Source organism: Durio zibethinus, chromosome 8, assembly GCF_047325235.1.
Source record: "Durio zibethinus cultivar Kanyao isolate XHJ-2024 chromosome 8, ASM4732523v1, whole genome shotgun sequence".
NCBI classification, from domain to species: domain Eukaryota; kingdom Viridiplantae; phylum Streptophyta; class Magnoliopsida; order Malvales; family Malvaceae; genus Durio; species Durio zibethinus.
The window spans coordinates 23,744,362-23,771,942 of NC_143169.1; the positions used below are offsets into that span (position 1 = coordinate 23,744,362).

Below are 27,581 nucleotides of genomic sequence, written 5' to 3' on the forward strand. Positions count from 1 at the left end.
TTGGAGTAAATTGAAATATGGGATGCACCACTTGCTATTTATTTTTCATACCAGAAGCAATCAATTAAATTCAAACTTTAATCAAGCATCATTATAAATTCTCATCACTTCACAGTCCACATTCTTAATTTGTATGGTTTAGGTTTGTCCAAATTAATTTATTCTTGGTTGATATAACTTGAAGTTTAATTCGTACGGTGCTGAATTCAATTTCCATCAGTTTATAGGGTGAAAACAATCAATATGCAAGTGTCTACATTACTGTTATGACTTTCAATCCTCATTGTTCATAAATTTTTTCCATACGTAAAACATGCAGATTTAAAGGCTTAAACAAGGGAGAACTTTGAGTGGTGCATGTATGAAATCCAAGTTCAAGAAATGTGTAATCGATGGTATCTTCTTTATTTAAAGTATTATTATTCATGGTTATTTCTATTAATAGTTGTTATTAAAGTCTTTCATTGATCTAATTATATGAGGCATTTGTCTTTATCATAATTGTTGGTGTCCAACTCCGTAATAAGATCAAAACCTTGAAATCATAAGAAAGAAAAAAAAAACAGTTAGGGAAAATGTAAGGAATATTTTTTATGTTTGTATTTTGACGTTCGAATTAAAAGTTAAAATTAAAAAGATAAAAAAAAAAATTGTTAGTACTTGAATAATTTTATTTATCGACGAAGCAAAAAAATTTATAAAATAAGATAATAATGTAATCGAGTAATTCTGTAAACGTAAGATTAATACAAAAATCGAAAATACTTATAAAGATTTGCTAATAGTCTCTAATAAGCAGAATGATTAATAAGACTTTTAAACCAAAAAATACGCCGAATAATAGCAAATACAACATGTTTTTATGAGAAAATAGTTTTTATGAAATTATAAGAAATGTACCAAGGGAATGGCAAAGAAGTAAATGTAGCAGGGAGCAGGGGGCAAAGGGTGGAGAAAGAAGACACATATTAAAGATGGGAACGGCGCAGTGTCTGTCCTTTCCCGATAAGCCCGGTTATTTGCTCGAATGGGGATGAAATGAACTGAAAGCTTTTCTTGCTCTCTTTCTCTGATTTTTATCTTCTTCACTTTAAGCCTCATATTCACTGAGTGATATACAAATCACCCTCACTTCCAATTCCCATTTTCTTGGATTCTTCTGTTCCGCTTGTTGTCCTAAGCCTCTCTTGCCAAATAACTCAACCCTAGCTTAGCTGTGAGCTTTTTTTTTTTGCTGTAAATATTTTTGTTTTTTGTATGAAAATTCAAGTGAATTCAAGAGCTTTTGTTTACTAATTGAAAGTTTTCTTTTTCATGACTTTGTAGGTAGCTAAAAGGAGATGTGATGTGACTAAGGAAAAAAGAAAAAGAAAAAAAGAAAGGCAAAGCAGCTAGAGCTACCCATATTTTTATTTGTTTTGGAACACAAAAAAAATCCTGCTCCAAGGTTCTTCATTTCTTTCTTTCTGTCTGCATCTCTCTCTAGTTATGGTAATTTTGTTTCTTTGTTGATTTGCTCTTTAGTTTGTTTTTTGAAGTTAAAAAAATGGACTTGATTATGTAAAGCTTGTGTTTTTAGAAAATTGATCTATGTATAAAAATGAAATCTTTTTTACTAATTACTACTACTAGTTTTGAGATTAAGAAGAGCTGATCTAAAGCACCCATCTTTTTAAATGAGCTGGAAATTGCAGGTACAAAAGGTTTTAGCCTTTTTTATGAGGATTTAATTAGTGATAGGAATTGATTGATAATACTGTTGACATTTATTGAGAAACTAATTATAATATCTCAGGAGTTTTTATTTGTTGTTATTTTGTTGTTGTTGTTGCAGGTACTGTTCTGCTTAGAGCTGAAGCTTCTTCGAAGTATCTTTGAAGAGTTGTAGATCTGTGTATGGCTTTGGATTCTAAGTTGTACTAGAAAAGATCTGTTTTCACTTAAGTCAGTGAAGGGAAACAAAAGAGAGAGAGAAAAAGAGGGACAAAAAAATCAAAATATATCCTTTTTGGTTATATTTATTGTCTGAGAAGTCGACACCTGTAACAAAAACCAGCATTGTTCAAAGTGAGCAAAAACTTTTTATTTTTGTATTCTTTGTTGGTAATTTCAGAAACAGCTTGTTTTTTAATGGGGGGTTTGTCATTTACTAGTCCTTTTATTGGCTAAATAGTGGCGGCGGCGGCGGCGGCGGCGGTGGTGGTGGTGTCGTCTGCCATTTTTAGGGTCAGCTGCAAAGAGAGAAGAAAGAAAGAAAGAAAGAAAGAAAGAAAGAAAAGAGGGTTGGCTTTAGATCGGCACCAATCGTTCCGCAATTAATGCTTTTCTTTAGCTTAATTGTGAAGCTGAAAAAAGGGTGTCCCTCAGATTCAAAGCATACAGCTGCTATACATTGCCAAGGAGCTTTCTATTTCAACTTTTGTTAAAGGCTAATCGTCTTTAAAGTCGGACTTTAGGTTTTTATGTCTTTTTTAGCTCCCATAAATACAGTATAACAACAATATAGAAGAGGTCAGATCTCTCTCAGGTCAGAGTCTTAGGCCCTTCAGGCTTCAGCTGTTGTGTTGTTGCAATGGCCAATGAGTTGCTACTTCCACAAGTTTTATCTTTGTGTGGTTAAAACTTCAAAGCAGTTTGTCAAAGTATCGTACACATATTTGAAGCATCAGATGCTTTTACCTTATCTAAAATTTTATTTTATTTTACTTGTCTTTGCAGGCTGTGGCTGCCATTTTTCAGGCTTTGCTTGGTGCAGCTGCAAAAGCTTAAACAAGAGAGAGAGAGAGAGAGGGGCAGGCTGGCTAATCTTCCGACTTGGACCGTGATATATCAAAGCGTAAAAAAAGGCCTTTTATCACTTACATAGCCAAAGTACTTTCTGTATAATTGTCATCAATGCATAGGACATCTCAACCCCACCTTCACTTCTTCCCTTGCACCATCAGCACCACCATCTCCTCCTTCTATTTCTAACATTACTCCAAAACCGAAGATTTTCTCTCTCTGAAAGTGAAATAAAAAAAAAAAGGTCAGGGGTTATTGTTTGGTAGTGGGAGGTTTTGAGTTCTTGGTTTGTGAGAAAGGAATGAAAGTGGTATGGAGGTAGATGGGATTCAGACACAAGCCCGTAAGTTCTCAAGAGTTGGTAATGGAAGAAACGACTCAAGCAAGATAGGTCAAAAAAGAAGTGAAAACTACCATGATGATGAGGAAGATGGAGAGCTCATCAAAAGGGTTGGTGCAAACAGTGGAGTAGGAGGAGGGGGAGGTGGTGGTGTAGCTGACACTAATCGGCTTCGAGGTTGGAATCACTCTTCGAGAATTATTAGGGTTTCTCGAGCCTCCGGTGGCAAGGACCGGCACAGCAAGGTTTGGACTTCAAAAGGGTTAAGAGACAGGAGGGTAAGGTTGTCTGTCAACACAGCTATACAATTTTATGACCTACAAGATCGGTTGGGCTATGATCAGCCTAGCAAAGCTGTAGAGTGGTTAATTAAAGCAGCTGCTGATGCAATTGCGGAGCTTCCTTCACTTAAAGGTCCATTTCCTGATACTCCAAAGCAATTGAGTTATGAGAAAAGAGCTAGTGGAGGAACTGAACACGGGTTTGAGTCGGCTGAAGTGGAGTTAGATGGTGATCCAAACAATTGCCAACATAACCAAAGTCAGCACCTTTCTTTGTCCAAATCAGCTTGCAGCAGCACATCTGAGACTAGCAAGAATTCAGGTTTATCCCTTTCGAGGTCTGATATCCGTGTGAACCGTGCAAAGGCCAGGGAACGAGCCAGGGAAAGAGCAGCAAAAGAAAAGGAGAAAGAGCAAGAGTCTCGCGTTGCACATCATCAAAATGTGAACCCCATTTCTCAAAACTCCTCCTTTACTGAGTTACTTACCGGTGGCATTGGCAGTGTTAGCAACAATAATACTAGTTCTACAGCTTCAGCTCATCAAAACCCCAATGCGGAGCCTTATTTTTTCCACAAGGCCAATACTGCCAGGCAGTGGCCTGTAACTCAAATGGATTGCTTTACCACGGGGCTCCTTGGACCTTCATCTTCTTCTTCTAGAAGTCATCATTCTTCGGGATTTCCAGGACCAATCCAACTAGGAAACTCTTTACCACAAGCAATACCAATACCACCATTCAATGCGTTGAGTGAAAATCATCAAGAGTTGCAGCATTTTTCGTTTGTTCCAAATCCTGAACATCTGATCCCAGTGGCAACAACACAACCGGGGCCAGGGGGTGATTACAACCTTAACTTCACAATCTCTTCCTTCCTTGCTGGTTTCAATAGGGGGACCCTTCAGTCCAATTCTCCGTCTTTTTTGCCTCATCACCTTCAGAGGCTTTCTTCTATGGACGGATCATCACCCTTCTACATTGGCACACCACCAATGGAGAATCACCATCACTATCAGTTCCCAGCTGGATTAGATGGCCGTTTGCAGCTTTGCTATGGGGATGGCAGCAGGAGCTCAGACCAGAAAGGAAAAGGAAAGAACTAATCAGTTTCCTTAAAACGTTTCCTCTTGGCCTCATCTTCTCTGGTAAGCTGAACAGCCTCATTTAATTGAAGTTCTTTACTAGCAATACTTTGACATTCAAATATATTTCATTTGCTTTATGTTTAGCTCTTTTGCTTCATTCTGAACAAGGGTTTTTCATTTTCCCACTCTTTTACTGATGCGTAGAGTTACTTTATTCGTTTTTGGCTTGCTTTTTGGATTTACGTGTTGTGCTTATGCATAGCATAGTACCATGAATCATTCACTTTCTTGGTATTCATAAACAAGTCTCCCATTGGGGCTATTATTTTTGTGGGTACCTAGTAATCTAGTATAATATTGTCTTTCTGTGATTCCTGCATGGATTGATGTGAATAAGGATCGGCTGGTTGTCTCCTTGTTTGTTCTCTTCCTGGCTCCCTTCTCCCTAACATCTGTGAATCCATGCCATGTGTTAGTTTCTTTGTGGCCAAGCCTTGCTGGGCACTGAATAGAACAATTAAAGTTTACTTTTGAAATGGGTGTGACTTTGGTATATATAGCTTTAGAACCTTATTTTATTTTTGCCTCAACTGCTCCACATGGCAATGAATCAGCTTACTGTCAGGTTTTTGAGTTGTTAAAGTGTAGAGAGGATTTGGGGGGTAAAGGAAAAATCCATGCACGTAAGCCCTCGAGCTCTCAAACTTCAAGACAAATGGCTACTTCCAAAGTAAGTGTTTTTCTAGGTTTAATTAGAAAGGATGAAGGCAGATTTTAATTTTATATTCTTGACATAAGCTGTCACTGTTCTTACAGTAAAAGTGACAAAAATATAGAGACAACAAAGAGAAATCATCTGTTGTTTGAACTTTGAATTCAATTAAAGCTCTGAGCTTGAAATGTTGAAATATGAACCAAATTATATAATACATCTTTATTCAAATGTATAATTAAATTTGTAAGATCTAACATCAAATCAAAATTAATAATGATAAAAAAAATTAATGATAGAAATTAATTATCAAACTTTCCTTTTAAATAATAATAAATAAGCAACATGAGACAACAATTATAAATTGTACTATTAGAAAAGAAAATCTCACCTAATAAAGAAATTTATTGGCATGTAAGTTTAATCCATGAATTAAAAATAATCTTTTACTTTTTCGAAAGATAAGAGTTATTCTATTGGCATAAGATATCTAATTATTTCGATAATCCAATCTTTTTATTTACGTGCATAAAAAACATGTGATAAGATGATTAGTATCTTATTCTTTAACTAATCTTATCTGCCAAACATAGCCTAAAAGTAAATGAAAGGTTACATGCAAGCTGTTCTAAGGACTTAATAGTTGATTGGAGTTAAGCAAGTATTTATACTTTTGTTAGTGAAGGATATAACTTATATGAAATTTTTTAGATGAAATTTATAAAATTCTTTTTTAAAATGATTTAATAAAATCTTTAATAAAAAATTCAAATTAATAATTGATAGAGTTTGATATGAAGATCAACAATATGTAAAAAAAAAATTATTAAAAAAGTTGTTCATAATTCAAATTCGATCGTTACTTATTCAACGGTAAAAATTTTTTCAATATTTTTACTAAAATTATTTATCTAAAAAATATATCAAAATTTATTAGAACTTTTTCAAATTTTACATATTTAATCTATGTAACGAGATTTTTTAATTTTTTAATTTTTATTTTCGATTTTAGTTTTTATTTAATCGTTTTTAGTAGAAAACATCATGAATTTTACCTAAGAAACTTTATCTAATTCATTCCTTGAGAGCACAAAACATACATAAAATTTTTTAGATGAAATTTGTTAAATTCCTTTTTAAAAATAATTTAAGAAAAATTTTAATAAAAAATCCAAACCCGTAACTTAGAGTTTAATGTGAAGATCAATAATATGTAAAAAAAAATTAAAAATATTAGTTGTAATTTAAAGTTGATTAATACTTATTCAAAAATTTTATCTATATTTTACTAAAATTATTTATCTAAAAAGTGTATCAAAATTATTAGATTTTTTTTTTCAAAATTTACATATTTGATCTATGTAATGATATTTTTCAATCCATCAATTTTGATTTTCGATTTTAATTTTAATTTATTATTTTTAGTAAGAAGCATCATCAATTTCATCCAAATCTTTTTGAGATTATGCTTATTGCAATAACTAGGGAACACAACTCACCCTTAGAAGATATTGGTCTGCCTTGTTAATGCATTGAGGTATGCAGAGAAAATATTCTTGGGAAACCGGAAAAATTCTTGTGATTAAGGGATATTACTTCTAGTTTTATACAAATTAAAAATATTACTACCAACTTTATCATCACCCCAAATGAAAGCCACATTTGATTTTGGCTAAGCAAAAATATAATAAAATAGACAAAAAAAAAAAATTTACTGCTAGCTTTTGCCATAACTTGAACTAATATGGTGAGTGATGACGGCCAAATAATTAGAAACTCATATGGAGTATCCAGAGATTAATCACTGCTTGTCTCATAGCTGGGATATTGAACCTTAGTAAATATACTTTGAGAAAGCATTGTTAGTAAATCTGGAATTTTGGAAAGAGGGAGCAAGAAGTTATCGAAAGTTACGGGTGTTTTTCTTTTAAAAATTGGGTTAGGTGGACAAAGCAAATCTCTTCATCACATGTTTCAATAAAAGATATTGAATCTATATCGAATTGCTCACGTACATCTATTAATCAAATCAAATAAATGAATTTCATTCTGTTCTGATAAGCTGATTATGATCGGCCTTGAAACAATTCATTGTATTGATATTTATCAAATTCAATGTCAATAAACCCATTTTACCTTCTACACATTGAGTAAATTAGAATTCTCATTCCATTAGGGACTGAGGATGTATAAACGAAGGATTTTGAAGTGTTCTAATATGCTTTGGGGCTGCACAAGAGACTAGAGTGAATTAATTCAAGTGTGGTTGGAGTTATTGCATTATATAAAGCATAATTGTCTTTAAAGTGTGGTTGGAGGCATTGTATTACTGCAAATGGGAAGGATTCATGTGTTTATAATAGGATAAGTTCATTCTTTTCTTTGAGGAAATTAAGGCTGGACAATAGACACACTAAACAGTTGACAATTATAACTAATTGTGTTTGACATGTTGCTGACTGTTTCATTGTGCATCTTTGGAAGTTGTGCAAGGTTAGTAGTGTACTTTATTGGTTGACATCTTATGTGTGTGGGAAAGTGCTGAAGGGGGTTGAATTATTCTGTTAGACATGAATTCTATAATATTGGAAAAAAAGGTGAAGATTCACCTTTTCCAAAAAGCATGTCAGGTTTAGTGGAGAAACTAAGCATGATTCTGCTTTATTTTGCATGGGAGAGGATAAAATGTCATAGCTATTTAGTGTGAAATGGAACTTGTATTTCATCCTTCACCCATTTAATGTGAGCTAGGTTTTCCAAGTTCATTTCTAAATTTTCTGAAATGCTGGTCTGTGTTTGGCTTGGAGGCATGGAATAGAAAGCAGCACCTTTGAGCTTGATGTGAAATATTTGGTATGAAAGAAATAGTCAGGCAAAGTATATGTTTTCCTTTTTCTTCTCTGCTGATCCAATAGCTGGATTTATACATTGAGTGGTAACACTATCCTATTCATTTTCTCCTTACCTCCTTTTTGAATCAAGAGGTGATCAGTCAACAAGGCAATAATGAAATGGACTGTCAGTTAGAGGGCATCAAAATCTGGGGTTCAAATTCAAGCACTTGCAATCTATTCCCTTAGAATCCGAGGTTTACCCTAGTTGGATCATGAATCACCCTTAAGCACATGCAATCATTTTTTTTTCTCTCCAAATTACGACCTTTTATGTAAAAAAAAAAAAAAGTGTAGAGGGCAATGTATGTAAGCTCCCCTTTTTATTGAACATCATGCTGGATTATTTTCACAGTTCTAATCCAAACAAATTCCTATCATGGCACCTGTTTCACACCTTGCCAAGTACCCAACTTTCTGATGATGAAACTTCTTTCACAAACACCTTGCAGTTCCTTTCTCTTCCCAATTTCAAACACACATGCTAATTTTTGGTGCAAAATTTTTGGATGCAGGAAAGCAAAACATTGAGGAAAGCTGCAGTGGCAAGCAGTGAGTGAAAGCACATTTCCTGCCTGCATTTGGGTGATATCTATGTATTTCTGGTTTATCCATTTTGAAGTCATGATTTCGTTGGCATTGGCGTATTGGGATAATATTTATCTATGTATGCAAAAGCATTGTGTGTTTCCAACAAGTGCAACAAAACAACAATTCGATTGAAGTTATTCTTTTTTCCTCTATCTTATTGAAAATTGCCCATATATTTACCATCTATTCGTTGAGAAAAGTGGCCTTTTGTCGATGAATCTGCTTTATAAGCCACAAACCCTTCTTTTTCACTTGCTTTCTTTGAAACATCAAACTTATTTTCTTGCTTACGTATCTTCAGTGATTTCATGCACATACAAAAGTAGGTTTATAAACAATGATTCTGTTTTGATCTGAAACAATTTGCAAGCCTTTTTCAATTCTTGCTTTGGAGAGCAAATCCAAGACTGAATTTTGCCTTTTATCTTTTTGTAGGAAGCTGACAGAATGTGGCAGCTCTTCACAACTAAACCAAAGAAATTGCATCTCTTCTCCTGTTTGAACACCTTTTTTTTTATTAATTAACCCCTAAAATTTTTCTTTGGCTTTATTTATTGGATAATTTTGCACCCATTTTTTAAAATTTGAAATCACCTCACTTTTCTTTAAAATGAATTGAAAAGGACATCAATTTATAAGTTTACGAAAACAGTTGATAAAAGTTGGCTTAAGTGATTAAAATTTAAGATTTGAACGTAAAGCATTTAAATTTAAATCTTTAATATTTTTTACTAATAATCATACGGTAAATTCAAAAAATTAAAAAAAAAAACAAGAAATCTAGAAATCTGAAAAAACAATGGACTAAGAGAAAATGACAATTAAATGTAGTTCACACAATTCTCTGGAAAGCTAAACACCAACTCAACTATTGGTAAGTATAAACTATGGAAACGTACTTTGAATGTTTCTAAACAGGAGAGATTGTGATAGATTAAAAACATAGGTGCTAAGGTATTTTCCTTTTTTGTGACAAGGATTGATGCTAGCCTGTGCTTTGTACATGAGAAAATACTTCCAAAAAAGCTGGAGAAGCAAGCATGACATGTCTGGGAAAGACTCCCTAAGACAAAGAAACATTATTGATGTTACCATTTCATTGCATTTGAGGCAAAACAGAGCCCATTCACATTCTCTTTTGTTTTTTGGGTCTCTTGGACAGGGCTTAGGTTGGTAAGTAGTATTTGTTTTCTTGCTTTTGAAAGAGCTAAAGTAATTTGCTGTTCATAAGCAGCAAAAGTTACTGAAATGAGAAGCCTAGAGATTTGTAATAATAAACAGTGAAAATCATCAAGCCTAATAACATTAAAAAATTCCCTAGCAAAACCCTTTCTGTAAATGTGCTGATGAAAATTAAAAAATGGCAGAGATTGAAAGCGCCCCCTCTGGAGGCTTTATGTAGCACTTATGAAGGACTTTGTACCCTTATTTCACGTTTTGAAGTGTATTTTTTTTTTTTTTTTACAAAAAAATTGCAGTATGAAAATATAACAAGGGATTGTAGATGTTTGAATTATGAATTCTAAACTTATTAGATATTTTAAAAACTATTGCATGAGCTAAACTACGGAATCGAAGTGTGACTGTTTTGCTTGCAAAAGAACATGTTAAAAATTACACTGAGTGGGAGCATTGTATGAGAAAAAAAAGAGCTGAAAATCAGGACTGACATTTGATCTGTGTAACAATAAGAACCCGCCTCTAATTTAGTGAGAAACAGTGATCAAAAGTGAAGCTTAGTTCATATGTATTGCAGAAAAAAAAAAGTGTGGGGGAGCTTAAATCGTGAGTGACTGATCTACTTTACAAGTCACAACCATTGCCGGCCTAAATATTAGCATGTGGGACTTGATTTTCTTTATCTGTTCCTAATATTTTGGTTTCACTTCTTTGTTGTTTAATCGGGATAAAATATATATTTATAGATTAAGACAACCATGAAATCTTCATCAATTCTCTTAAGGCCAAAGTCAAAAGGGAAGAGGAAGGGGGGGTGGGATTGGAGTGCAAGAGTGCAGGAGTTCAGATTTGATTCACGTGGATTGTTGCAAGTATGAAAGGGAAGAAAGCTCATGTGATGAACAGATAAAGGAAAAACAAGAAATGAAATCTATAAAATGCCAAGCAATCAAAATTTTAAAACAAGTGGTGATTGATCTCATGAAAGAGTTCATCTGCCCCTTTCTCTCATGTATGATGAGGAAAATGTTGAAGATTACCGGTTGCTTCTGGAACTATAATAATATTTTGATTGTTCAACCAATTTATAATCTTGAAGATCTTTAAAGATAAAAACTAATCGGTGGAAAGTGGAATTTATGACTCTGGTCTTTGTTTTTTTTGGGATAAATAACGGTTCTGGCCATTAATAAATGGGATTTGAGTTTGACCAAGGATGATTTGAGCAAATATAAATACTAATGATTTCTATTAACAGTATTGAGTAATTACTTTCCAAGTGAAAAAAAAGAAAAATGTAGATGCATCCCTCAATAATAGAGCCAAAAACTGCCATGCTCATGCTCAGATGAAACAAGCAACTTCTGATCATTTCTTGCTTCTAAGTAGGGACATAGAAGCAAATAATGATTCAGAGATGATGATCAATCTTAAATCACATAGGCCATGCTACAATAAGCTAAATTGGCAACTTGAGCTTTAAGAATTATTGACAGCAAACTTTGTTGAAACATTGATGAATCAAAGCTGGATCAAAGTGCACATTGTATTATCAAATCCAGTTTGACTCTATCACACCGGATCCCTTTCATCACCTAACGCAGTTGTTCAAAGTGGCACCCATTGTTTTATCATCAGCAGAATTTTATCAGAACAAATGCAATAATAAATCCTGCAGCTACATCAAAGTTCCAACATGAATCCAACAAATCTGGATAAACACTCTAAATAATTTGCAAAGATAAGACTACGAAGTATCCATGAAACTTTGACAGGACTACCGGAAATCTATTGGGGAAATTAAAAGCTAAGTGCAAACGAATTTCTTGATGAACTTCATAATTATATAACATAGAGCATAACATCTTGATACCTACAATATTCACATATAGAGGGATTATAGAAAGTAAAAGACTACAAACTCAAAGCTCTTACAACATCTATCTAGTAGCAGGTATGCACCCTTACAAGCATATGCCCGAAATAAAAACAACCAGCAGATGCATTTTGGCTATCAGTTGAAGCACAAAAGTTATAATGCTTGCAGTGCATTATCAATATGCATGGATTGCCTTCCACTGGCGGTCCAAAGCAAGGTTTAGCTTTCATAGGACTCTGCCCTGAGATTAAGCTACAACATGTAACAAAATTGTCATCTGATCATCAGCTTTCCAAAAGCATGTTATCTTCTTCCCCTAGACCATTGTGCTTGCTGCTTTCCCTGAAATGCACAAAATGAACTTTAAATGCATAAGAGAAGAGATGCATAAATAAAAAAGGTAATGCAAGCAGATATAAAACTAAAAACAGAAAGAGTGCCAGGCATGCCAGTTTTGTGTTACCACATGCATTGCTAGATGTTTCCTTGCGCAACCATTTCAAGCAAAAGATTTCTCACAACTCAAATGCAAATCAAAATCTAAACCCCCATTCACCAGATACAGTCATGCTTGGTTTCCCCTCTAATATCATAAAAGCAAATTATACTAATCAAAATGATCAAGGAACAAGGTAATTTCAACTCATACATATGCATCACCAAAGACATCAAGAGCATATTTATCACTTATGAGCTAAAACCATGTAACAGAAATGGTCTAATAGTGAATTAAGTGAATGCCTACTAACAGCATACATGCATGTTAACCGGACATAGAATTAATTTACAGGAAGTATTAATTTTCATACTAACATTAACAACTCAAACAACAAATCACTTTTCTAACAAATTAATCAACATCATCCAGCATATACAGCTTCCAGCATTTGAGACATTTACCTGCGCAGAGCAGGAAGCAGACATTAAAACGAGTTCATCTCCAAACAGTAAGTCCTTCTCTTAACCAGCATCTTAGCCGCAGTCCCATAAGGCTCTTCAAAAGCAGTTGATAACCAAAAAGCATCCGAGACATCCTTTTTCGAAGCAGGTTGTTCACTAGGCCTGATAGCAACCAAAGTAGCACCTTTTAACACAACCCCATCAGGCAATTCCAAATGAGAAGCATACCAAAGCCTCATATTCAAAGCAGGGACCAGCGTCCTTTTCGAAGCAGATGAAGCCGATAACGGCTTCACTCTCAACTCCTCAAGCTGATCCCTGTTCATACAAAGCACCCCTTGTCCATTCGCATCGGTTAAAACCAAGCTATCCAGCGTCTTATGCTCCGCAATTATCGGTTGAAGCAAATAATGCCTTGCTGATGCTGCGATTAACGAGCTAATCGTCCAAATAACCCTTAATTTCAAGCCTCCATTGGTATAAAACGAATCGGGAATACTCCCATTATCATCGCCGTTACCAACATTTGGACCACTGGTGATGTTATTGTTCATGCAAAATGCGCCGCTCCCATACTCCGATACATGCAAATGCACGTTGTTAATAATGGAAGCAGCTCCCAGAATGACGCAATTATCAAGGGTTGATCCGAAATCGGCCCTCCATTTCAACAGAACTCCATCATCAATCCCTAACTCACCGCTGGGTAATTCGATTCGGAGGAAACGAATCTCGTTGAAATTTCTAAGTACTTGCGTCGGGGAATGATGGGTGACCCCACCTTGGTCCAATTCCCCATCATCAGCACCACCGGGACCAACGGATAAAGAGGAAGAAGAAGGGGCGTTAAGGGTTTCGTTGAGAGTGGGCCGTTTTGGGCGGAGGAATTGGCCCAAAGCTAAGATGGGTTTAAAAATGCCTCCGAAAACGAGACGGAAGAGATTAGAAAAGGGACCGGAAGCAAGTGATTTGTCGGAGGAGGCAGAGTGGGGACAATCGTCGTCAGAAATGACGCAATCGACACGAACGACGACGTTTTCGACTTGCGGGACGAGGGAGTGGAAACGACGCGAGACAACGCAGCATCGGCCGAGAGCTTTAACGTCGCCGATTTTGTTGAAAACTAAAAGGAGAAGTGAGTCAGGAAGACGGTCAAAATGATCGATAGGCTCCGGATAGATTCTGTGGATCGGATCTGAACGAACTGAAGACATTCTTTTCCCTCGTCTTTACTTTTTGCACGAATTCTCAAATTATTTGTTTGGAAGAGGAAAGGAAAGGGGAGTGGTTAGTTGATAGATCTCGAGGCTTGTTTTTAAGGGAAGGAAAGGGGGAGGATTTTGATAGGAAAGAAATTTGATGAGAAGAAAAGTAAAGGAAAGAGGGAAGGAGGTTGTGACGTCGTTGTTCGTAGGAGAAAGAAAGGCGGATGGAAATAGGGGGATGAGATGGATCCACGGTTTTTGTCTTTACAGACAAAGGAAAGAGAAAGAGAGATGAAATATGAAGGAAGCGTTAGAGAAAGAAAAGAAAAGAAACAAACCATTGAAGCTTCCTTTGCTTCTCTGAATTATTGTTTGATTAAATTTGGTTTTAGTGCATTGGGTTTTAATTAATTTATTAGTTTAGTCTTTAAAATTAATTTTATGTCTACCAATAATGTTTTTATTTTTATTTTTATTTTTTCAAAAAACTATTAAAGAAATTAATTTTATAAATTGATCTAAAAAAAAACTTAAATTTTATTACAAAAATGTGATGGAATCCAAACTAATCCTAAAACAACCACATGATTTTGGCATCAATTTGTTTTTAAGTCACATCTCGTTTACTTTCTTGTTATAGGGCTGATGTGATTAAGGATGCTAAAGTCGGTAGTTAATTTATTAATTCCTCTTTCGGTGCCCATCTCTATCTTTGCAATGTATAGATAGGCTGCTAATTAAGCATAATTTAATTCCTTTTTTTTTTTTTTGGTTATCTATAGTTTCAAATGGAATTATTACATGCTTAATTTCTCTATTTCATGCAATGTCCATTTCATTTTCTAGACTAAAACAAATGCATGTCTATGGTTCTAAAAAGGTATTGCTTTACTTGACCAAAAGTAAAAAGTTTGTGCCAAACATCCCTCAATTCAATGATATGAAAATTTTTTTATCTTTTAAATTATGATTGAAGTTTGAATTCAATATCTTCGATTTTGAAATTGATTTCAGTATTATATAATTAAGGGGTCATAATATATAAAAAAAAAAAAGACAAATAATTAGGTTGGGTATTGGTTATTATCTCAAATAGTTATTTGGGAAGTCTCTTCACCATGGTACAATACATGAATAAAGTATAAATCACCCAAAATTAGGTAAAAGCACTATCCTTTTATTTTCTTATTTAGTTTTTTAGTTGAAATTATCATTAAAAAAAAGTAAAAAAAAATTAAAAATGAAGAAGATGGAGATAGTTGGTGTTTTACCTACAATGAAAGTTTTTATTTGGTAAAAGGGTAAAAAAAAACCTTCTAAATTAAAATTTAATAATCATTCAAATTTATCTTTTTTTTACGATTAATTAAATTTTTAAATATTTATTTTCATTAATTGAGCTTTTATTAGAAAAAAAAGTTAACTGTTTCCGTCTAATCAAATGTTTAATTGGATGAAAATAAATATTAAAAAATTTAACTGATTTAAAATATAAAATTCAAGATTTGATTGATTATAATAAGACATTGAGAACTTAAATAATTATTAAAATTTTATTTAAGAAATTTTTTTATTTTTTGTCTTTATATTTTAATTGTTGAGTTTTGCTGCATAATATTTGAGTATGATAATATTTCATAAGCATGTGGCATTACATTTCATTTCTGCTATCAACAAATTAATGCACATTTTGCTATTCCTATATAACTTTAGTTATTTTCTTTTTTAGATTCAAAGATCAATATGTCAATGTGATCTAGGCATGGGAAACATATCTTTTCTCTGTATGTAATTTTTGCATGCATGAAACTCTAACTTCTAAGAGCTTTTGACTAGGGACGGCAATCAACCCCGTCCCCGACGGGTTTCGGCCCGACTTAATCTTATGGGGTCGGGTTTTTTTTTTTGAATTTCGGTTTTCGAGGTCGGGTATAGTTAGGGAATAATTGAGATCGGGTCGGGTTTGGGTATGCCTAAAATTCGACCCGATCCGACATTATATAAAAATTATTTTTTAATTAATTAATTATTTATATATATATATTTATATAATGATATTTTTAAATATTTATATTTAAAAAATAATATTTTATATTTTAAAAAATAATATTTTATTAATTTCGAGTCGAATAAGATCGGATACGATTTACATAGTATCGGGTCGGATCGAGTTCGAGTATTAAAAAAATCGAATAGGATTAAATTCGGATATGCTAAAGCATAAAGTCAGGTTGGATTCGGAGCGAGTAAAACCCGTCCCGAACCTGACCCGATGTCATTCCTACTTTTGACAGATGCTTTGAATTTTTTAATGATACATCAAGCAAGGAAATATTAACACCAGCCCCTCTTGCTCAATTAAAAACTAGAGAAAAAAAATACCAACCGAAGGGGGACAAAGTGCCCCTCTCAAACCCCACAAAACCCTCCCATTTGATTGGATTGACGGCTCTCAAATTTGGAAGAAATAAAGTAGAGATTAATGGGCATATAAATGGGTCTGGGGCAGTGGTGGGAAGGAATTTAATTCAAGAGATAAAAAAAAAAAAAACAGTTGAGCAATACAAAAAAGGTTGTAATAATCAAATAAAAAATTAGCAAGTCAAGGGGGAAGAAACTTTGCTATAGCATGGGCAAAAAATACCCAATTGTAAGCTGTGTTTGGCATCAAATTGTGCAAATGATAATTAGTATTGCCCTATGCCCATTTGATTGCTCATTAATTAAACTTTTTAACTACTCATCATCATTGTTCAATGGGTCCCTTGTTTTTTTGGAATGTATAGTGACCTTACCCTCCAAAAGGGACCTTTAGTTAAGAATTTGGGATGGTTTAATTGCTTTACCCTTTGTTTTTGTGACAACTTTGATGATCATCTTAAATTACATAAATGTGGCACCCAATTAGCATAATTGTCCAGTATGGCCATGATAGATTATTAGGTAAACAATGTTACATTGCACATTTCCCTATAATTAATGTTCGCACATGATGCATTTTTATTAGTTTTTCGATACATCGTTATTTGAAATTAATGATGTTATTAAAAATGGGTATTTCAACGTACATGTTATCAACGCTTGAGGTATCATGTACATGTACATTCTTATAATTCAAGTACTAATTTGCACATTTCAGTCTCAAAAAATTGGTACTTTGAGACTGGAAAACTGGAAATGGAAGAACATATTGACCCACTGAGAGTTGGAAGAGATACTTGACAGACTGGTCCTCCCTTTCTCTGTGTTCTTAAGATTTAGAAGGGGCCAACCCAAGGATTATAATAGTCCAAACGAGCTTTATGATATAGTTTCTGATAAGGCTTTTGTTTAGTTATGGGTATTATTATTGTTAAAGAATTCTCCCCAACTTTAGTAATGTTGATTTAAGGCAGAAAGGAATAGAGATTATTGAATGATTAATTATAAAACTATGGAAGCATTGAGAGTGGGTTGGCTGTTCTGTGGTCCTCCTTAATTCTCTAGCCATTATAAGTATGATGTAACGAGTCAAGGTAATTCCAGGGCCCAACATTCGGTGGAAAAATCTAATTTCATGAATATAATAAGTAAAATTACAATCATAGTTGAATAAATTTCATTATATATTAATATAAAATTATCGAGTACTTATCAAATATGTAATTTAATCATTATATATAAATAATTATAATTTTTAGAGTGATCATTAATATCAAATAATATAAAATTTTTAAATCTTTTATTTATTGAGAAAAAAAATCTCATTGACGATCTTGTAATTTTTTTTTATGTCAAGACTTTATAATAATGAACTAATCACAATCAAGTAAATCAAGTAAAAGTTTGAATTTTGTTGAAGTTAATTATGAAAAAGATTTTGGTGGATGCCACCAAGGAAGATATTGCAAGCGTAAATCTCTGACAAACTCTCAATAAGCACCATGATATTAAGCACATTTAGAAAGATTGAGGTTTGAGGTTTGAATTTGTGTGCACAAGGTGTGGGTGAACAAAAACAAACAAGGGAATTATTTATTTGTTTATTTTTTTATAACTTAGCCAATGAATAAGGGAATGTTGACCTCATGACGGGTTGGTTGGATCGAAGCAGGTTTTTCTCTGTCTATGCTTGAAATTTAAAAAGCAGTGACAATTATTGCCTACCAGATTTCTTGATAACTCTGGCAGTTTGATATTGTCAACTTGCTTCTGAATTCTGATAAACAGCATCATTATATGTGAAATTATGTAGTGCAAGCATATCTGTTATATTTTCTCTGTTCGTTTTGCTTGTTCCTCAAGGTTTCAAGTTGGTGGTGACCAAAACAAAAGAAGGATAGAAAGAGGGGGTTAGGATGCGATAGCCTGGAAAGAATGAGATGAAATGATCAAATATCCAAGTACCAGAAATCCTCTTCATTTCAACACCCTGGATAGACTCAATCTAGAGCTTGTTGCTTAATGAAATCAGCAGGAAGGTTACAACTTTGAAAGAGGATAATTAATAAAGAAGATATTTTTTCCGAAAATGGTGCAAATATTTGTCTCAACCCTATCATGGACTGGACCCATATTGCATTGCATTTGGTAATTCTTGTATCAACCAATATCTTAACCAAGCCAATGGCAAGGACAGTGTTTCTTGATCTAAACCATGATAAAACCTGAAACTTCACTGCCAAAAACATTGAGAGACCGCCCCTTGGCCCTCATTCATGATCAGAAACATCAGTCCTCTCATTCCTGCAAGATCAGGTGAGACTATGAAGCCTAATCATCATGTTCCCACATTCATTTCTGTCATTGTCAGGTAGCTGAAGTGAATATTTCCGTCACCAAAATTATTATTAAAAGGAAAAAGTCCAGAAAGCATTTTTCTGGACTAAGGTTACGGCTGAAATTTTGGCATGCAAAAGACTTGATCTACCAACACAGAAGACTTCAACAGATACTTGTAAAGGTTTAGTTTATTTTATACTCAGGCTCTTTTGCAATGAAATTCAAAAGGGTTTCTACTTTCTAGCCATTTAAGGCAAATGAAGATTTGACGTAAACATTTTTTTTGGGTGGTTGGGGTATCCCATTAAAAATTTATTCAGCCCTTCTGGCAGGAAGATAGATCCTTCTCTTTAGTAATTTTAACAAATTATTACTTATTTCGGAAATAAAGCTCGAAAAAAGAAAGGTTAAATTTGTTGTTATCATGTGGTCTCCATATCATTGAGATTCCACCTGTCAGGTTTTCAGAATCAGACCAGCCTTAGATTCTCTATCCTCATTTGCGAAGGGTTTACTCACAATAATACAATCTGAACAGCTAAACCTCTTCCAACAAGTGTTCCAGTGATTGGCAAAACGATAATGAAGTCCAGCTAAGGATTGCTTAAAAAATAAGGTCTAAACAATATTCAGATATAATATAGCCTGAGTTTTCAAGGCTCCAAGCTGGGTTTGATACAACATAAGAGCACAAAATACTATATAGAAAATGATGTCTTTGGTTTTCATAATTACATAACCACCAAGGATTCTGCATTTGTCTCCCTAAGAAATCAGTAAAGAAGAAACACACATGCATGGATAAGTAATTTATGGACACGTCCGCGCGCGTACACATGTTTTTTTTAATAAACATTGAAGCTATGCTACTTTAGAAGGAGACCCACAAAAAAGGCAAATCTCTTGGGGCAACAACTTCTTCAGGGCCAGTATTTTTCACTTTATCAGGTGGCTAACTACTTGTCTAGATCAACTAACCTAGTTCTTAATTGACAGCAAGGGAAAGGATTAGAAAATGACAGTGCTGCCCAAAACAAAAAGAGAAATCAAACAACTAATGATTTCCTACAAAAGAAGATGTCGCAAAAAAGAAATGATATGATCAAACAGTTCCAAGATCTTACATAAACATGTCATTGCCAACAATTGCAGCTCATTATCTGGACCAGGCTCTGAAAATGAAAGCCCCTGACTCCAACTAATTACACAAATGCAGATAACAATAAAGTTGTAGTTCTTTGTACCATATGCATGTAGCAAAATTTGATTCTCATTCTCACCATAAAGTTGGTTTTTACTATCCATTTTATTTTTGGATATACCAAAGGCATTGCTGATATTAGATAGCATATAATTTTCATTTTTGCAACAATATTCTGTCATTATTGAATTGTTTCTGAGCACTAAAATATAAACCATTCATCATTATCCGAATAAGAATGAGAGATCCCAATGTCTTTAATTTATTAAAATGAAAAGAGCATAATAGATGGTGAAGACAATGGAGAATCCATATCCAATGCCGTAGCATATTTAAAACTAAATTTAAAAAATAATTTAAAGATCTTTATCTGAATAGTCGTACAAGTTTCGCCCACAACGATCACAAATTGTAGCTGTAGTTGGAGAATCTTTTGGCTTGGCCTTCTGCATATTTGCTAGATCAAGTTCCAGAACATCTCCCAGAGCCTTTGATCCTTCTTGGAGCTCATCCAGACTGAGAATACAGGTTTAGGTAAAAAACTATCACACATAAAACTAGACAACATTAATGCTGATTAAGGGCTCTTAAAAGGGTGGCAACATTTAAGTAATAGGATAGGAAAATGATTTTGTCTTAGACCAATGCAAGTAACTAGAAAAGCAATACATCAGGGGTAGTCGAAAATATTTGATCCTATCATATTCCCTAATATCTGTGATTATCATAAAAAAGACTCGCTAGGACAAACAAAAAGACTTGTTAAGACAATAGAAAATCAGGTTAAATATAAGTGGATAACAAATCAACTATAAATTAAGACTTAAAAAAGACAAAAGGAGAAAATGGCGTAAACTGCATCACAAATAGATTTAGTTCAAGCATGTAGTTTCATAAACGTGTAACATCATTAATTTGGATGTTGCAAATGCAAAGAAGAAAAAATAATTTGTGTATATAATCCTGAATAATATCATTGAGAAAAAAAATCAGTGGACCCCTGATTAGGTAATAAAATATGAAGAAATCCCCATTTTTAAATTGTAAATACAATTATGAGATAAAAGGATAAGGAAATGCTTTAGCAGGTAACCTAAACTTCCAGAAGAAAACAGCTAAGCTCATGTGATGATAGAAATAACTCCTCAATTAAAAGGGTAAAGAATAATCATTAACTGATGAGAAATAACTACAAAACATCTAGAGTTATTGAGATACCTTTTTTTTCATTTTTTTATTTTGTTCCTTCTAGGAAGTATTACTAGGGATTAAAGCAAGTTTTTGGGGCAGTGATTGTTTGATGGGTGGTTGTCTAGGCCTAACACTGTGTATAAGACAAATAACAAATAGACACTAAATAGAGCCGCCCAACAGATGCTAAATGACAAAAGCATTTAGCTGAGAATGGTCAGAGTTATCACTAGAAACAGAAAAGTCTGGAGCCATCCTAGTTCCCCACTTCTAAAAGCAGCAATTAACTAAAATTCCCACCGCATGCAGGGTTACATTCAATAACTTATATCCAAAAAGGGAAAAAAATATGAAATAGATTTGTTAAATGGTAAGGGGGAGTATCTAAGCAACAGATCTAACCTCAAGTTTGTCCCACTACTCCAAACGAAACATGCTCAATGAAGTTTGCTTATGCCCTATATTTTTAATAGAAAATACAGGGTGGAATGTATGCGGGATCTTCCCAGCAGCCCTGTTAAGATCATGCTATGAAATGCAAGGCCCATACCAGAAACTTTGAGAATTAGGACCAATCGGTTTTTAACATCAAGCCGGAGCAGCATCACTCACAATCTATCTACCTCATTAAAAAGTACCATCTCTGTTCACATACCCTAAATACGTTTTATGGAAAAGATACTAACATATAAATATCCACATCTTCCAGACATTTGTTTCTTTGATTCAGTGGTATAGGATGCTTGCAAAAATTTGAACTTCAAAGGACAGTGGACACAAAACTATTAGGTGCTCATCAGACATTCCTCCTTACCTAATGCAAAGTGGAGGAGTCAACCGTACAATTGTGTCATGTGTGGGTTTGGCAAGAACTCCTCTTTCTTTCATCTTTAGACAAATATCATACGCCGAAACAGGGAACAATGTCCTGCTATTGAACTCTACAGCAGTGAATAAACCCCTTCCCCGAACTTCCTTGATGTAGTTTGGAAATCGCTCCTGAACCCTAAGCAGCTGACGCAAAAGTTCTTGTCCTAAATGGGCAGATCTGCGAAATAAGAAATAACATAAGCTACACATTTTTGGACTGAAAAAGGACAGCAGAAGGGAGGAGATAAGAGGAAGAAATAGATGAGCAGTAGCTATGTATAGCAATGCAAGCCGGATTATACTTGAAGCAAATTTATTATTAAATTCTAGTTCCCTGAGTCAAATTCAATGTAAATTGACTAATGATGATTTTTATAAATCCTTGAGATATTGATCCTAATGGAAATTCATAATGATAACAGAAATTTTTACTCTGCAAAGTATCACAATTTGTTCTATCAGATTGTGATATTGAGAAGACATACCATGGTCAATTATGCTGCTAAATTATTGCATGTTATTCAGACTGTTAAGATTCAGATTCTTCTTTAGCTGTTGGGTTTTAGTAGTTTTAGGATGTCGAATTCTCTCTCCCTTTTCATCTTGCCTAATTTTTCATTTATACTAATTGTAAAACATCAGAAAATTTTCCTAAGGAACAACATAATTTTCAACTTTTCTTCTTCATATTTAATCTTGATAATGCATTAGTGGGCAGGAATTTTCAATACCTCTCGGCAAGTTTCTCCTCCTGGATTACATCTAGCGAGGCAATGGCCACTGCACTGGCCAAAGGATTTCCGCCAAAGGTGCTAAGAACAAACATCAATATGAGTGCCGTTAGCTTTTGCAGAACAAAACAAGTGTTCACAATTAGTACAAAGATCAGAAAGACACTTAGGCATTGGAGACAGAACTAAAATGGAAAATTAAGAGCTTTTGCAGACTCAGTCACGCATATCATGAAAGAAAAACCACCAAGTTTCTTTGAAGATAAGTTGTCTAACGATCAAGGTGACACCATTAAGTGAAGATTGCTAGGGATAACTACAAACCTTCCATGTTCTCCAGGTCGAATGCAAAGCATTACATCTTTGTCAGCAAGCACTGCACTTACAGGTATTACCCCACCACCCAAAGCTTTTCCTAGTATCTGAATAAGTCAACCAATATGAAATCTTCATAAGCATACTAGAGAAGTTTATAAAACTGTGGAGTGCATTGACTCAAAAAGAAAGGCAGCTTGAAATAAAAATTAAGTATAAATTATAAAACAAAGCATATTCAATACATTGATTTAGTAGTAATAATAGCAGTAATGCGAGCAGTTCCACCCCAGGATGCTGTCATTCATCTTGCAAGTTGCAGTGGTAATCTCAACATTCTAATCAAACTTAAAAGCTTTCTATTTTAAATAACAAACTCTAACAAAAGGGAAGAGAAGAATTAGCCACATAAAACAATCAATCCATAATTGAGCAGAGAATATACATCTCTATTGATCCTCAGATCAGAGAATAAACAATGTAAAGAAGCCACAATAAAACTCCATTCTCTCAATCACATCTCCAGTAAAATCAAAGCAAATTATGAATTATGGATTTCAGTTTTCCAGTCTGCTTATCATAGCTATGATGTAATTGTTAAACAAGAGAAATCTATTTGAGAAACAATTTATACATATCAAGCATGTGCATCTATGTTTAAAAATTAAAATTTTGGCTACCTTTCTAGAATATCTGCAGAGATCAAAGGGCATAAAGTTGTTAACCAACAATCATAAATTAATTAAAAACCCTTTTAGCATATTCCCAAAACTTATTTAATGGTATAAAAGATAGGAACCAAATACTATTATATTCACATGAAATAGAACAGGAATTTCATCAAAACCTAGAAGTTAAATAGGGCCTTACCACAACATCTGGACGAACTTTTTCCCAATCACATGCCAGCATTTTTCCAGTGCGTGCCAGGCCACTTTGTATCTCATCAGCAATCATTAGAATGTTATATTTCGAGCAAAGATCTCTGACAGCTTTTAGATATCCTTCTGGAGGTATTATAACCTATCAATGTAAAGGGTTAAAAAAGAGAAACATTGTCAGAAGAATTTAGGGACGAAAGCAATAACTACTGACCAGTGCTTGATTTGAAGAAAATGTTCTCCCCACACATACCATGAAAAAGGAAAAGAAGGAATTTTTATTTTGTTGTTTTGGGAATCTTCTGTGGTCTCTGAACCAATTTGATGATTGGGTTATAATTCTGTACACTAAGTAGAATTCTATTTCAAAAAGGACTATCTGTGTCCATGGAAACCTAATTGGTAGATAGAACTCTCCACCAAAGAGTTACCAAGTTCAAATCTCCCTTCCTCAAATTAGCTGTCAATGTACCAATCATGCAACTCTATAAGATAGTCTGGATCCTTACAATTATAAAGAAGCTAAAATGAAAAAAAAAAAGAGAGCTAAAACTCTCATAAATTGCTAGTTAAAGTTAGCAAGATCAAAAGTACTATTTAGCACTATATATATATAGCCAAACAAGGAAAAGATGAACACACTCCTGGCTCACTAAAAGTTCCCAGATCTGCTAAACTAAATGAACCAAAACCTCGAAAAACACTCAAGCCCATTCAAACTACTTCACAGCCCCAACCACTAAACATTTGATTATAAACTTACACCAGCCTCTCCTTGAATAGGTTCAAAGAGAAATCCTGCAATTCTGTCTCCATGTTCTGCACTCATAAAAGAAATAAGTAATTTGTCAGAATAAAAGATACACTCAAGTCTCATGTTCAGCAATTCTTTTTAAACAAAAGAGATACTCTCATTTGCATATTTCATAAAATCAAAGATGGGCAATTGGGAGGGGGTGAACCATGTAACATCTAGAAGAAATGAGGCCTCTTAAGCACCTAGTAAAAAATAAACTGAAATAAAAACCATTCAAACCTTTAAAGATCTTCTCAAGAGCAACATCGTCACCAAAATCAACTTTAACGTGACCAGGCAACAGTGGCCCAAATCCTCGAGTCGCCTCATTGTCACAGCTCATAGAGATGACAGCCAATGTACGACCGTGGAAGCAGCCACAACAAGAGACGATAATAGCCTGCATATCCCCATTTTTTTTACTCAAACAGAAAAATGAGAAAAAAAAACTTAACTAGGTATTTTATGTACATATATATATATATATATATATATATATGTCTTCCTGATAAGAATACCTACCTTGAAAGAAGACTAACACTACACAACACTGGCTGCCATCCAAAATCATGAGTGCTTTGCTAGTGAATCAGATAGGAAAGGAAAACCTCAAGGTTTCTGTTTCCTAAACTACTACCTTTTTCCTAGTATATTACTAAAGCACTAATACATGATATCTATAAAAAACTACAGTCAATGGATGAAGCAAAATAATAGATACATGCAATCAGAAGCACCCCACAAAAACCCCTAAAACAAGGAAAAAAAATGTACTGTTCCAATTAATGGCCTTACATAATTAAGGGGATTTATTTGCCACTTGAAGAAATGCCAGTTAACAAAGAGTGAAAACATTTACCTCATCTTTGGGAATTTTTTTCTTCTCATAACCCCATTTCCTTGCCAACTTCAGAGCAGTTTCCACTCCTTCAGCACCAGTGTTCATGGGAAGCACCATCTCATAGCCAAACATACTTGTCAGATGCTCTGTGAAAACTGGAAATCTATCATTGTAGAAGGCTCTGGAGCTGAGAGTGAGTCTTTCAGCCTGTTCTTGGAATGCTTTCATGATCTTTGGATGACAATGTCCCTACAGTGGGATTCCATGACAATTAAACTAAGGACAAAGTTAAATTCAAGGTGCCAAGAAAACTGCAAATCATGGATTTATTTTCTTCTAATCCATCTTTTGACTGAGTATGGCTTTTGGCAAGAGGAATTCCCTCCACCCTCTAACTCCAATAAATAACAAGAGGAAGAAGTGCAGACTAATAATACACAGTAAAGAGGCACTTAAAGGTGTAGGGATACTATAACATAATTTACACACTATTATACCTGATTAACTGCTGAGTAAGCTGACAGAAAATCGAGATATTTCTTGCCTTCTGGATCCCATATTGTTGAACCCTTTGCTTGAGAGAATACAACAGGAACTGGGTGGTAACTGTACTTGAACCAGAGAAGTGATTACCCTAAAGTCTATAATCAAAAACAGGCAATAGCTGACAGTATAACATGCAAAAAATCCACAAATACGCACTCAAAATCTTTTAAAAAGTTAAAAAAAACTGTCAAAACAGAGTGCATAAAACTTTAGAATATGGTGTAGACCACCAAAAGGTTAAAATATTCAACATCCATCTTGGAAATTCAACATCTACTCTGAATAGATTACCAAAACGTAATTAAACTAAAATGAAAGGAAACTTCAGAAAACTGTAATCTCCCCATGACAAAACCTCATGATTTTCATTTCCCCACATTGAAACTCAAAATTCTTGAAGGTTCTCACTAAAAATTCATTAATGTAATCAACCGAGTCAACATACTCTGGCACGTGTAATTAATCATCTAAATAGATCAATGGATAACCAGAATAGACAAGTTCAAGAATTAAACCCCCAATGAACTTGGACAGCGTAACAGAACTACGAATACAAGCGCACTTTAGAAAATCGAGCACACAAACGATTGAACCAATCTATATTATAGAAAAATTCTTCTCAGATATTCAATTATTCTAGCAGGAAGGATCAACCAAGGCTAAAGCTTGAAGCTAAGAAAGCAAACCCGAAAACCCAAAACATGATATAAGTGATAGTAGATATGGTTCAGATCAACATAACCAAAACCCAGAAGCCAAAACAATTAAAATAAAGGGGGGGGGGGCTGAATTGCAAGAAGCTGAGAAAGATTAAGCATAGACAGGGTCATTAAGCGTAAAATCAAATAAAAAAGAGAGAAAGGAGAGAGAAAAGAATTAACTTGTGGGCACTATATTCATATTCAAGGTCGATGAGGTGGTTAGAAGAGGAGGACGAAGAAGAGCTGCCTTCAGCCACAGAACCATAGCCCCTTCTGCTTGATCTGCTCACTCTGCTTAACAAAGACTGTAACGCTTTCCTCGTTGCCGCCATTTTCCGGTGACACCAAAACAAGAAAATATGTTTCAATTACTGCGATTCCTTTTAAGACTTGGAGGGCTGGCTTAGATGTTGTTGTTTGATGTTACGGTGCAAAGCTAACTGAGATTTTCTCTCTTTTTTTTCTAGGATTGTCGTTTTGCTGAAGTTTTTTAACGGCGGTTGTGGTATCCGTGATAAATACAACTCTCCCTTCCAAATCCCAATGTCTCTCGGTTATCTAATATCCCAGCTTTGTAGGAATCCGACAAAAGCATCCCATTCTTGTTTTGAAAAACTCAATTACACTGTCGAAGATTATGTAAGAAACAACTGAATGAAAAGCTATGAACTTTAAGTTTTCAAGAAAAGCTATAAAACTCGTATTAAGAACTTGGGTTTTCTTCAAATTTATTGATCTTCCTTTATAATCATGCAGACAATAAGAAGAAATTGAAAAAGGCAAGACTTTTTCTTTTTGGGTAAAAGCTAAGAGAAAAGGATAATAAAAAAACAGCAAAGAAAACGAAAGATAAGTTTAAGAAAAGGCAAAAATGAAGTCTTGGAGTTGATTACAAGTAA

At 34.2% G+C, this 27,581-nt stretch overlaps 2 protein-coding genes and 1 pseudogene across 8 annotated transcripts; 1 reads left to right on the top strand and 2 right to left on the bottom strand.

Moving 5' to 3' along the window:
- The first annotated feature begins 994 nt into the window (after positions 1-994).
- LOC111278079 (transcription factor TCP24-like) lies at positions 995-8,837 on the top strand. Of its 4 annotated transcripts, none has more exons than XM_022864524.2 (5): positions 995-1,216; positions 1,327-1,491; positions 1,835-2,067; positions 2,719-4,551; positions 8,610-8,837. In XM_022864524.2, the coding sequence occupies exon 4, from the start codon at positions 3,097-3,099 to the stop codon at positions 4,507-4,509; it is 1,413 nt and encodes a 470-aa protein (XP_022720259.1). In that variant the 5' UTR covers positions 995-1,216; positions 1,327-1,491; positions 1,835-2,067; positions 2,719-3,096; the 3' UTR covers positions 4,510-4,551; positions 8,610-8,837. The 4 variants fall into 4 exon arrangements, with proteins under 4 accessions (XP_022720259.1, XP_022720260.1, XP_089620960.1 ...); XM_022864525.2 differs by having other exon boundaries at positions 1,327-1,447; XM_089764834.1 differs by lacking the exon at positions 8,610-8,837 and adding an exon at positions 5,117-5,254 and having other exon boundaries at positions 1,327-1,447.
- Positions 8,838-11,686: 2,849 nt separating this feature from the next.
- Positions 11,687-14,232, bottom strand: LOC111278080 (F-box protein At5g46170 pseudogene; annotated as a pseudogene). The gene is made up of 2 exons (XR_016344102.1): positions 12,644-14,232; positions 11,687-12,085 (listed from the first exon to the last, which is right to left on the bottom strand). The product of XR_016344102.1 is annotated as an F-box protein At5g46170 pseudogene (transcript).
- A 5,817-nt stretch (positions 14,233-20,049) lies between these two features.
- On the bottom strand, positions 20,050-27,395 carry LOC111278083 (ornithine aminotransferase, mitochondrial). Of its 3 annotated transcripts, none has more exons than XM_022864532.2 (10): positions 26,863-27,395; positions 25,933-26,041; positions 25,454-25,684; positions 24,835-24,994; positions 24,562-24,617; positions 23,788-23,940; positions 22,927-23,024; positions 22,603-22,683; positions 21,816-22,049; positions 20,050-20,326 (listed from the first exon to the last, which is right to left on the bottom strand). In XM_022864532.2, exons 1-10 carry the CDS (start codon positions 27,012-27,014, stop codon positions 20,167-20,169), a joined length of 1,434 nt encoding a protein of 477 aa, XP_022720267.2. In that variant the 5' UTR covers positions 27,015-27,395; the 3' UTR covers positions 20,050-20,166. The 3 variants fall into 3 exon arrangements, with proteins under 3 accessions (XP_022720267.2, XP_089620964.1, XP_022720268.2); XM_089764838.1 differs by having other exon boundaries at positions 20,050-20,352; XM_022864533.2 differs by lacking the exons at positions 24,562-24,617; positions 24,835-24,994.
- Between the last annotated feature and the right edge of the window lie 186 nt (positions 27,396-27,581).

Excerpts from the sequence above, each read along its gene's own strand:
- LOC111278079 (XM_022864524.2), top strand. The coding sequence starts at position 3,097 with ATGGAGGTAGATGGGATTCAGACACAAGCCCGTAAGTTCTCAAGAGTT.
- LOC111278083 (XM_022864532.2), bottom strand. The coding sequence starts at position 27,014 with ATGGCGGCAACGAGGAAAGCGTTACAGTCTTTGTTAAGCAGAGTGAGC. Across the intron at positions 25,685-25,932 it reads CTTACTCAGCAGTTAATCAG|GGACATTGTCATCCAAAGAT; the intron begins GTATAATAGTGT and ends ATCCCACTGTAG. Across the intron at positions 24,995-25,453 it reads AAAAAATTCCCAAAGATGAG|GCTATTATCGTCTCTTGTTG; the intron begins GTAAATGTTTTC and ends GGGGATATGCAG.